General features: G+C 38.1%; 1 protein-coding gene across 3 annotated transcripts in view; it reads right to left on the bottom strand.

Annotated features, from left to right (window-relative positions):
- The window catches only part of EPHA4 (EPH receptor A4), a 145,593-nt gene that overhangs the window by 127,272 nt on the left and 5,282 nt on the right, over nucleotides 1-13,039 (bottom strand). For all 3 annotated transcript variants that reach the window (XM_060107434.1, XM_060107435.1, XM_060107436.1), the window contains exon 3: nucleotides 10,103-10,766. In XM_060107434.1, coding sequence (XP_059963417.1) covers nucleotides 10,103-10,766 — 664 coding nt within the window. The remainder of the gene's footprint in view (nucleotides 1-10,102; nucleotides 10,767-13,039) is intronic.

The raw sequence follows: 13,039 nt of genomic DNA, 5'->3' as shown, positions 1-13,039 counted from the left end.
TGGCACATCTGTCAAGAGCCTCCTAGGGTTCTTCAAAACTCTTCCCCCTCAGAAGAGAGCAGGAGGGTGGAGGAAGCAGAAAGGTATTGACCCATTCTTTTAACATGCTAATTGGCCTGGGGGCTGCTTCAGTCAGTGCCAAGCTGGACACTTCAAAAGGAAACTGTTTTTCAAAGTGGAGATGTCTTTTTCAAACACTTAATACTGAAAACAAATGAATCTAAGCATCAAGGTCACAGTGCAATGTGAAGGAGGTTGGCCAAATAGAAATGGGATAGGGATATACACAAAGGTGGCCTTTGCATCAATTCATTGATAGTAACAGAAAGTTTGAAAGATACTTTAAACTTCTACAGCCTGTGTGTCCAACATGAACAATTAAGATATAACCTATTGAGTAGCTTACATTAATCCTTAGGAGAAAAATTAACACTGATATAATTAAACTGATATTAATTAAATTAATGTAAATTTAAATTTACATTAAATTAAATGTAAAATATTAATAACATGTTGATGAATGCTTGGACATCTCCATAAATGGTGAAAATGGGAATAAAATTGTTTGCTTAATTATACCTCTAATTGGCAACACACCATGAAGCCTGGACTGAAAAAAAAAAATGGAGGGTGGGTAAGAGCACCACTATTAAAGGATCTTTGTCTACCGCCTTTGTTATCAGTTTATTATTTCATCCATGAAACACACAGTACAGATAAGACTACAAGACATAATTAAATGTGTAAAGATTGCAAAGTATTGTTAAGTTGGTAAAATTAATTCATCAAATGTGATGATATGCTCAGTTTTCAGGTCATGTATTTCTGGGGATATATTGTTAGCTGTGAATGGTTATTAACGGAAAAAGCTATACAAAAGAGACAGCAGCTCTGGTAATGAAGAAGCCGCTGTGGAAGGCAAGAGCTGGGAAACTCAGCATCTCAAATCAGGGAAGTTCTTAAGGACAAAAGCCCATGAGAAAAGCACTCCTGACTTAGCTGCATCTTAACTAATCATGAGTTTGGCCCATATTTACCTGCCATGGTATTATGAGAGGAAATCAGTATTCTGTTAACCTCTGACCCCTCGGATCTGCAGCTGACAAAGGACCGATCTGGAGGACTGGGAGAACCTCACCAAATGTCAAACAGCAGGGAAGCGATTGTTACGGAGGAAACAGTTGGCTTGGGCGCAGCCAGCTTCATTGGGGCAGACTGCTATTCACAGAAACAAGCCATGAAGAGATAACGCCATAAAATATGAACCAAATGGAACCTTTTTTGCCTTGCTTCTAAATTGTTAGCTTTATGGGACTTCATGCTGAACAGTATGAAAAAAATCCAATTTGCTCTGAAGCGCATTAGTCTGTCTAACATCCTAATTATTGTTTACATTGCCATTTGCCTTCTATTAAGAATTGAATAATTACCCAGCACTTCATAGTTTAAAAATACAAGCAAACAGGATTATCTGGGTAATTAAGAAACTGTACCATAGCTTTGTACTGCTGTGGAAAATATCTGTACACGTAGGGGAAATGATAATTATCAATCAACTTACTTCAAATGGTATTTTCAGGATTTTGAGCAACTGGAGATCTGTAACTTATTAAGAAGAGGTTAGTAAGATCACCTTTGAGAAGTGTGGGTCTGTTTAAATCCATTCTTCGAAACAAGAGCCAGATAAGCAGCTGAATTTTCTCATCCACTAATGACACGAGAGAATATACCAAGTACAGAGCCTTCTGCTGTTCTTTAATCCTAATAATCCATCCCAAATGGACTTTGAACAGCATCATCAAATTTTGTCAGGCCATGTGGAGCTGAAGCAAAGCTCTTCTACATTTAGATGTTGTTTTAGCTGACCCAGCCCTTCCACCTAATTACACTGCAAAGTCTGGCTATTCTGCCCTGTGAATCAGTTCGAACTCAAAACTAATTGAACTTCAAAAACATTTCATGCCCAATCCTCTTCTTCTAGTTTATAGAATACATATGATCACGGCCTTCTGAAGACAGTGCTGTTTTCAAGCAGAAAGTGAAGTTTGTTGGGTTAACTATAAGTGTGCTCGCATTACCATTCTAAAGGAATAAAGCAAAGGTTAAGTAAATTTGGAGACACTGGGTGGGGTGGGAAGACAGGAATTCAAAAGGCAACATTCAACCCAAAGCGAATATACATATAGAATAGGAACAGAATTATAGTCACTATGCCTTTGAAAGAAATTTATCTCGGACGTAAGTGAAAATAAGAGATTTTAATCATGAATCTAGATATGAAGACGGTTGTGTTCATTCATAGATTGAAGGACACTAACACAATGAAAATACCCATGGAGATTTGTACATTATACGCTTTCAGTATCTATTTGTTGAATGAGTGAATAGGTTCCAGCCCACCAGTGACCTAAAGCCTCTTTTTGGAATTGCCTGAGATCTTAACAAATCTTTCTCCAAGAATTTTATCTTTTACTTGACAATTTTTTAAGCCCTTTGTTGGGCCACTTCTAAACATTCCTAGCATAATCTGAATAGTGCCATCTCCTCCCTCCTCAGAAAGAACAGCAAGATTCCAGCTGAAACTGTCACTAAACAGGCAAGCCAAGGGATTCACCAAGACAAGGTTCCTTTCCAAAGGTCACAATAAAATGAGCAGCGGGACCGTGGGTTGTTTTGCATGGGGCAAGGGGCCCGGGGAGTGACAACCAGCCACACTGGGTCGGGGGGGAGCGGGGAGGGTGCGGAGTTGTGTACAAAAAGGGCCCTGTGCAAATACCCCACTCTCCGCCTACACCCCCAATCTCTGGAAGCATTCAAATCAAAACCGAATTAATTTGCATGGTGTCTAAATCATTGGGTTCTGCATAAACAGAAGGAGATTTTGGCTGGAGTTTCCAAAGGAAGCCCTCTAGCCTTTGTGAAAGGGGGAAATGGGTGTGCTGTTTTGCATGAGGGCGCATACAGAATATGCAAATGAGGAATCTGCTGCCTGCAAAAGCAACCCTAGGCGGACAGCTGACGACCCGCATTCACGCAGAAAACGCTCCGTGTCTCCAAAGGGAGTTGTCAGCGGTACCAACCCGATTGTTTCCCCAGAAGCCCAAATAGACTCTGAATATTCATAAAATGTCCATTTAGTCATGGGACTATTAATTACCCTCCAGATCATGGGACCCAGTGACCTCACCTGCTCTCCTCCTCCCAAAACAGCTCAGAGGTACCAGCTGGAAGCGGACACAGTGAGAAAGGTTTTAGGCCCTAAGTGAAAAAGATACAGTCTCTCAGGGTCCAGGGGCCAGCTGAGGCCTTCTTTAATCATTCCTTCTCACAAGCACAGTAAAACTTAAGAGAGCACTGAGGCATGTTATTGGACACAGATAAACCATTTTTAAAAAGCTAAGCGCTACAAATTGCTGCCTAATTTTATAGAAACATCTAAAGGGTTGAATAAATGCCATTTTTCTAAGCTACCTAAATCTCCCAGATTCTGAAAGTTTCCAGAGCTTTCTTATTTTACTTTAATTTTAAAGTGTCTACAGAAGACAGAAGTGCACTCTCTGTACCTGCCAGAAAAACAAAAAAGCTGATGGACCAGTGCAGTGTTTCTCAAACTTTTTGGTCTCATGACCCTTTTACACACTCTTTAAAAAGCTGGGGATGCCAAAGTGCTTTTGTTTATGTGGGTTAAAGCTACCAATATTTACCATTAGAAACTGAAACTGAGAGGAACTTATCTAAAAGTATCGATAATAAGCCCATTACATGTTAACACAATTAATATGTTTTAATGAAAAAAATTACTATATTTTCTAAAACAAAATTAGTGAGAAGAGTGACATCGTTAATGCCTGGCTTAACAGGGGACAGCTGGATTCTCATACTTGCTTCTCTATTCAATTTGATGAGATGAGCTATCACGTATCAGCCTCTGGAAAACTCCATTCATGAGAAAAGGGGAGGGAAAAGGCGAATGACATATTAGTATTAAAGTTTTGACCTTGCAGACCACATGAAAGGGTCTTGGGGAACCCAGCTGGAACACACTTTGAGAATCACTGCAGTAGGCTGGAGAACAGAGGATTTGATCAATGCAGATAAGAACAGCCATTTCATACCATCCCCTACCCTTGCATATGTCACCACTGCCCTCACCTCCCCCCCCACCCCCCACCAAAAAATCTACTTCAAACCTTAAACCGGTTTCCATTGTTGGACAGACAATGACCTAATAGGCCATACTGTCACCATATTTCTATCGAACAACAATAAAATTAACCATAATATTTTCCACTTCATTAGTGCTTAATCATTCTAGGCACTGTGCTAAACCCTTTGTACATGCATGCTGATATGTATGTGTCATACATAATAACATACCATTGTCAGCAATTTGCAGATGTAAACTTGAGGTTAGGGAGGTTAAGTTAGTGACCATGATTGCACACCTGGTTAAGCAGCACACCTAGAAACTAAACTCAAGTCTCAAACTTCAAGGGCAGGTCTTAGCCATTTTGTACTAATAACTATGTTAACTCATGGGCTGCAGAGATTTTTGAACATTCAGATCATAGAGATGGTTCATAAACATGATGAAAATAGTTAAGACCCAACTGAAGTAGGAATTACAAAAAAGGACCTCATTAATATGTTACTCACATGCAAAGATTCTGATATATCATGTTGACTCCATGAAACATTACTCCACCAAATAAATGTTTAATATGAAACAGGCCACAATACCTTATGCATTTATTTATTCATTCATTCAATGAACATTTAATGAGACTCCACTATGTTCCTTAATTGTCAGTGGTCTTACTTGTCTGGTTATCCTAGACTGACCTCCTCCACATACATGCTCATAGTCAAGAAGTTTTACTAAATTCACTTGTCCAAGATAAAGCCAGAAAAATAACAAAGCAAAGTTAATCCAATTTTTTTAAGTGTACATGTATGATTTACAAATTAAAGTGTTCGTTTAAAAATATTACCAGTAAAAACTAAGACACCCTAACTATCAACCAACAAGGGAAAAAGTTAAAGTATGATATATTCATACTACAGAATATTAATTATCAATTATGAAGGATGAAAAAAAGTTATATTCTCTAATATGGAATGATATCCATGACAAACAGTCAAGCATCTTAAAAACAAGATGACAAGAAGATGATTCCATTTCTATAATTTTTTAAAATACATGAATATAGATATATTTGCATTATCTGCCAAATCATAAAGACTGGTAACTCAGAAATAAGTTGGAGTAAGAGTTTGAAGCATACAGTTCTTTGGTAATGTTAAATTCATTAATTAAATGTAAAAAAAAATTGCCCCCCAAAAACCTAAGTATTAAAATTCAATGATGTGAAAGTCAAACATGTATCATGACCACCTCTGTTTCGCGCTGTAGTAACTGAAAAGCCATTTAATCTGTCTTTCTCCTAAAGACTCAAGTCTTAACAGAATAATTATGTCTTAATTCATTTTTGGAAAGTACAAGGAAGTTCAGTCAGATTAAAATAAATCATCAAATCTTAAATATCGGATTCAAAAATCCCTGAGATAATTCCTACATGGTGCTTTGGTGAATCCAAAATAGAGACCATTGCCTGATTCACACTCACAAAAGAAGCCCGGTCACACGTAGAAGGGAAAATAAAAAGGATAACGGAGAAAGGACAATAATTAAACCCTGCTCTTCTCAGAGGTAAAGATCATGTCTTTCAATGATCACAGCCATGCTTCAAAGCCAGAGATAAAAGCAGCCATGTGACTTAAGCAATTGATTCTTAAAGACATGATTCAAAGGTAGAAGAAAAATTTCAGAAGTGGAAAGGATATAACAGTATCTCTCTGAACTATATTTTAAATGCTTTCTTTCCAGTACTGTGTTCTCCTATGGTCCTTCTATAATATATTAGGAAAACAAAGTCATAATTTTTGTTTAATCACAGCCCTCTCCCTCTTTTCAGAGCACAGATATGAAATATTTCTATTTTACAGCCATCAAAGCATTTCTATATCGTTCTTTCTCAAAAGAGCTTTTAATAAGATACCTTTTGCTGATATGAAGGCATCATATATGTAATGATAGATAATATAGGTCCTAGATATATAGGACCCCAAACAATTTACAGCAAAATTATGTATTTATGTAAGGTTTAATTCCTACCTAGCTTAATTTTGTCACAGCTATTATTTGCTATTATTTGGCCTTAAGTGACTCCATAAGAATGTTTTCGTTTCATTAGTATTATTTTTATACATGCTCTCTAAAAATATTGCTTATTAATCTTTCACAAAGAGTAAATCTGTGACTTCCTTTTCACTGTTCAGCTCTTTAATTAAGCAAAAAATAAGTTAATAAAGAATCTTTTCCTCTTCCTCCTGCTTAATATTTCTGAGGTAATAAAAAGCCCTGTAAAACATCTGGAACATTCCCTCCTGGAGGGGTTATGTGTAGGGGGAGGGGGGACATGTCTGAGGAGGATTTTGTTTCCTTTTTCCTACTAACCAGCACAGTTACTTATCCGCTGCACCCAATCAAACTACTGCTAACACCAGCCAGACATTCTCCTGGAGAAGACAAATGAGTGGCTTACACTCTTTTTTGTCCTGCTGAGACTGAGCCAGATCATTCCAGAAAATGGTATTCAAGAGCAGCATGAACTTGCAGCTGCTGCAGAGGGCATGCCCGCCCTCACCCGGCCGCTCTTGACACTTTGGACGCGGCTACTCACCTACGTCTGCATTTGCATGTACTGCTTGGAGGTAAGAACTCCAAGAGGAAGTGTAGTCCTGTCCCCAAGGTCCCTTGAGGACTCCGGCTGATGACCAGGGTTATATTCAAACAACAGCACACCCCAGGCCCCCACCCGCCCTGGCCATTTTTCCCCAAGGATCTTTTGTCAAACATTTAAGATCTTAATCAATCTTCACTCTGACCTCCCAGACCCCAAGGAAGATGGATGAGGAAGTAGGTGACCTTTCACCTGTTCCTCTATTTGTCCTGCCACAGCAGACTCATTGAAAAGACAATTGGGGAGGAACCTGCTGCCAGAGTTCTGAAGACTTGCCCATTCTCCTTTATATCCTTTCTTAAGCTCCCTTTACGCCCTGGTCTTTCTTATCCCACTTCCAGATCACTTTTCTTTCACTCAGAAGAAAGTTCTCTTTCCTGTAGGGGAGGAAAAAAAAATGACACTCTCCAAATATCATTTTCAAATGAATGTTATTCTTTGTTAGGGCAAAGGCAATGCTTCCTATCTTTGTCCTTGACTTCTAAGAGCGGTTGTAAGATGGACTTCCCTTTTACCATTTTAACTTGACACCCTTAAAATTCAACAGTTATGACCTTGGTAAGAGCTGAGTGATAAAGGAAACAGCATTAACATCAGATTAATGCTTTATGATCTAAAAGGTGATTTTTACTAATTTTATATCACTATGTCCTCACAGCAAGTCTCTAAGCTAAGTACAATTATTATCAACCCATTTTATAGATGAACAAACCAAGGCTCAGAGGGCTTAAGAAACATGCTCAAGGTCTTTCAGCTAAGTGACCAAACTGAGACACATTTACTTGTGTCGATGTTCTTTCTGCTCTTCCTAGATAATCCTGATACTCCTGTAATGTTGGCACGGATGGAGGAAACCATTTTCATTACTCTTAAGATGTTTAGTCTTGAGTTATCCCTAAAAATTCTCACTCAAATTTGGAATTTTAGAATTCTTGTCATTCAAGTTTTTTCTTTCTCCCTAAATTCATCAGAGATTCTTACCTGGTAGTCTTAAATACAAGCAAAGTGCAAGGTTTTGTGCAAAAAGTGTCTTCTTGAAAGATTTAATCATTTTACAAGTAACAAAGAAAACACCTGGGTAGCAAGAGTGCAGAGAACAAAGATTCTCAAAAATAGCTTAACCAACCTTCCCCTTCCATTAAATATCTCGCCTTGTGTTAGGAACAGTTTGCTCAGAAATGGACTGGACCTAAAACATGAAGCCTCACCCTTTCCATGGACCACATGATGAGGAACTGGATTCCCAAGGTTATTTCCATAAAGCCAACCACTACCATATTCAATTGCCTTTACATTCACTTCCCCCTCCATCTTTTTCTCTTTTCCTTCTAATTTGGGTTGTAAAAATGTCAAGGAGTCTCACAGTGCAGCAATGTATGAGTTACTGGGCTCTGTGACAATTGGAAATCAATGACGTTAGATACAGAGAAATGTACTAATGCCAGAAGCATGAACATTTGAGCAAGAAATGGAAGACAATGTATGTGTGTGTGTTTTAAAATATATATAAGAATCTTGAAATGTAAAGATGTTCAAGTCCTGTCTTACAAAAACCAAAAAGGCAGAATAATTTACTCTAAAATGTGATGCAATGTCACTGCCCTATTCATTTCACTCTTCCTGCTATGATGATTGTAATTTCAGTGCCAGTAACAATGCACTCACATATTTTCTAATGTTAATACCAGAATCTACTTCAGGGTTTCCATTTGGTACAGCTTACCTAGTAGTTGCCAAGTCAAGAGTTAACAAAATGGCAAGAAATCAACCTTTGTAAAAACAAAACAAAACAAAAAAACCCTTGAAATTCCAACCTTTAGATTTTCAAGTTCACAAGTTTACCTTTTGACTCTAGGTCAACAGAAAAGTTTGCCAGCCTTTATTCTGTTTTACTTTTGAATGCAATTAAAACACAGTCATTGTTAGCTATGCCTAGAAATAACTATAGCAGATCAAGAATGACACTTACGAACTCTGAAAGGAGAAATGCATAACTCTATGACACCAAACTACCCCAAATGCAACTTTCTTTAGGTTATAACTGTTGATTTCCAATCAGTCAAGTGGATTGCTCCATAGTTAATCCCACCCTGTCATTAAGATGGTTGAAATGCCAGACAAATTGTTTGGCAGTCAGTTATTTCGGGCTCTTTAATTGCCAAATCAGATGAACCATGTGGCAATGTAGTCTACAGTTCAACAATCACCCTGAGAAAAGATTAATCTGATCTGTTCCAGAGATGGGACCAAGAGTTACACGCTTTAGTAGTAACCATAATAAGACTGGCAGCAGCAGACTATGAATAACCACTGAAAATAAATACCAAGCAAAAATACAAATCTTGGAATGACTGCTTTTTTTTAAGCCTTAATCCACACATGACATGAGCAATCCATATAAATACGGATTACTCCCAGCCCTTCCTCAAACACAAAGCTGCTATAAAGAAAACAAGTTTGCAAACTCCCCAGAAAGACGAAATAAGGGAAGAGGGAATTGCAGACACAGAACTTTAGGTGAGAGGAAAAAAAAAAGTCACCTTAGTAATATGATAAACAGTAATTAACATGATTTAAAAAATCTGGATTTCTTCAGAAACTCAATAATCAAAATGGATTACAATTTACTATTGCCTCTGACCACAGATCGAATAAGAAGACTTTTCCTAGCTCTTTATCACATCCTCAGGGAAATCAAGAGGTCTTTCATCAAGATTCATTTCACTTGGAAACCCTATCAATGGGCGCTCAGTGGAACATAAGGCACTTGAAACCTTGTCACTCCACTTTGCTGGGCCATGTCTACACTGGTCCACAAGGCAGGAAAAACTGGACTTTCCTCGCACAGCTCAATTTTAATCAGCAGGAGAAAACTGGAACAACAAATCCTAATTCCACATTTAAATCATTCATGTACACATCCATACGAGGAGAGATGTTTACGGACAGGAGAACCATGGCTCGAAAATGTGTCGGCCCTCTTTAAGTAAGGATCAATCAAGGCCTTTCTTCAGCTTGTTCATTTACATTTCAGAGGGCACATCAAGCCGGTTCAGATCTAAGTGCCTGTTAGCAAATGTGTTTGGCCTTCTGCTGATTACAGCAGCATCATTTATTTTGTCAGTATTAGAATCGTCTTAGCTTTGCCACCTGGAGCTGTAGCACTTACTCATTAGACCCCTCTGTCCCACCACATCCCACAGGGGCTGCTAATTACTGGCTTTACTCCATTTAGTCTCATCTCTGATTTAATTATGTGCACTAAGCCCTAATGAAAAGTACAAGATGGCTCTCCTTACCTTGGCATTCTCCATTCCGCTCTTCATGCCCGGCATGGCATAGGCAGTTGCCAATGGGTACCAGCCATTCACCATCTGCCCCGCAGTACATTTTTGGCACATCCTTCTCTTCTGAGTTGTTGACACAGGAGCCTCGAACTTCCACCAGGGAAGACGTATCGGCGCCTGTGATGGTGTCTGGAAACTGAGCCAGATTGCGAACGGTGAGCGGACACTTCTTGTAGAACACTCGGACCGAAACCAAGGCGATGCAGGCCCCTACATCCTGAAACGCCAGATAGAACCCCTTTTTGCTCAATGGCCCTACATCCCGGATTTCCGTGTTCAGCTTCATGATTCGGTCGCCAATGTCCACTTGGGTGAAGCTCTCGTCGGCGGCGATGGTGTCAATTTTGGCAAACTGGCTCTCTCGGATAAAACGCTCCTTGTCGTTGTCTGATTCATAGTAGTACAGGTTAAACGTCTCCTTGCAAGTGCCCATGACACCCGGAAGACTGTTGCAGTCCCTCAGGGTGAACTTGATCTCAATGTACACCCTCTGAGCCCCTTCTCGGGTGATCCAATCAGTTCGCAGCCAATTATTCTGGCTGGGCTCCATCACGTTGCACACTTGGTAGGTTCGGATTGGCGTATTTTTTTCATCCATGATACTCACTTCCTCCCACTGCAAAGATCCAAAGGAAATGCATCGATTACAAAAATTTCATCATACCGTGACTTATCAGTTCTATTTTACCCTCATAGGACAGTGATGATTTTTGTTGCAATAAGAAAGAAAGCTACCTAGCACTAATTCCTCACCAAGATGATATTATATTGGGAAAGTATTTTAATTTTCACTCTTTTGCCTCAGATCCAGAGGTTTTGCTGGATGGATTGCTTTTGAGTTCTCAGCAGTTCCTCGTCCGTGGTGGTCTAACAACCTCAAATTCACCTATTACAACTGCTACAATTTCAAGTGACAACAGTTCAAACTTACTCATAAATGAATAGACTAGGATGTGTATTGTTTCAACAACTGAGCAGAGACCTGCAAATTAAGAGCAGAAGTGCAGAGTCTGCCAAAGGAAGACAATTATCAGTCAATTAGTGGTGCTCCTGTCAGAACTTTGCTCTCTAATACCTAAAAAAAAAGTCTTTTTTTTTTGTTTTTTTGGCGATGTCACTACTCTTTAAAGGGGTAAAGAAAATCTCACCATTCTGGTTTTGGTAAGCCTGGGAAGATAGAGAGTAAACTTTATGGTCAGATTTCTCAAATACACTGTCATTTATAATGGTAGAACACTTTTCAAAAAGATGTATTCAGTCAAAAAGTGCGTACACTGTTCTTATTTTTAAAACAAAGTAAACACGAATGCACACGTGCATTGCTTCTAAATAGTCTGTGGATATTGAGAATAAAATAGTAAGTGGTATTTATGAGTGAAAGCCCAAGAAAATTAAAGAAGGATAGTAGGGTTTTCTTTCAATCTACTTCTTAACATAGAGATTCTCATAGTGGGATAATCTGAGTTCAGCAAATTTCACTGTGACTAGCGTTGTAGTTTCATTCTCACTGTGGCTTTTAAAATAATCCTAAAAGCAGCAAGATAATTTGGGGCTCCTACCAGACTGATAGGCAGCCTCCAATTCTTCATTAATATCTATAGTAATGCCTTTATATAGATCTGGTATAAATCAGCTTAAGTATCTAACACATGAATATAATTAGAAGAAAAAAGATAGTTTAAAAAAAATTCGTATTCTATAATAGCTATATTTAAAGCTCCATTCAAGCCAATGAAGTACATAGAATCATAACATACCTTTTAACAGGTTTCCCATCTGTGCATTGGAAAACTATTAATGGATGGAAATGTTACTATGTGAAGGGCCATAATGCATAAAATTCTGTATCCCTTTCATCTGCCACCATTATGAAAGTTTTAGAACTGGGAGAGTTAAGTGCCCTGTGGTGATTAAAATTTCTTTTTATCCACTAAGCAATAAATCACCAGTAATTTACTTATTTGGGGGAAATTCATGTAAATCCAAAAATAGATCCCCACCTTCAAAAAAACCTACTCAGCATGCTTCTCATCTCAGAACAAAGGAAATATGGAAAAACACATTTATCAATGTAAATGAAAGCACATAGGGATATCTCCACAGTTCATACACATAATTCAGGTCTAATTCGAATTTTCCAGCCCGAACTTAATTGTCTAAACACATTGATCAATTCAGCAGAACAACGACAAATCTCCCCTTAGTTTTGCATTTTACAATCAGTGTCAGAAACTCAGTATACTCCTTTAAATGAACACTGAAAAGAAATTAGGTTTTTGCTACAATGTTGCTATCAGAAACCATCATTTTCCATTATTTTCATGTTCTGCTTAGCTGTTCTGATAGAAAAATGAAAGAACAGTGACTACAATTCATTTTTGACCCGGTGGTGTTGTCAAATAAGGTTTCTTTTTCTTTTTAAAAATAACAACAACAACAAACAAATAAATGTCATTATTGGTCAAAATTATAATCTCAAACTTCCAGCCAAGAAAGATGTGAACTGTTCTAACAATAAGTAGAGATTTCAGAATAATCAAAAGATTCAAATATGCTTTTACACTCAGAAAGACTTCTTTAAAGCCAATCCACCCCCTACTTGTTAGATATCCAATTTACCCCTTCATTCTAGGCCCAAAGTCTTCTTTATTACAAAATCTAGAAATTAATTAAACTTTATAATTTGGCACATAATTTCTCAATGGCTACTATGTATTTTGGAAGGAGTAATTCTATTATACACAAATAAAATTTCATTTCTTATGTTTCATAACAATAGTTAAAACATTACACGCATGGTATTTAAGGAAAAGGTAGGAGTACATTCTATATTCAGAAGTCCACATTCTGCCCATAAAAGGTTCTGGGTTGTGTACAGTCAGCTATGCA

The sequence above is a fragment of the Mesoplodon densirostris genome, chromosome 8 (genome assembly GCF_025265405.1).
Source record: "Mesoplodon densirostris isolate mMesDen1 chromosome 8, mMesDen1 primary haplotype, whole genome shotgun sequence".
Lineage (NCBI taxonomy): Eukaryota > Metazoa > Chordata > Mammalia > Artiodactyla > Ziphiidae > Mesoplodon > Mesoplodon densirostris.
Note: the sequence above shows the minus strand (reverse complement) of the source record. Positions and strands in the feature narration are given on the sequence as shown.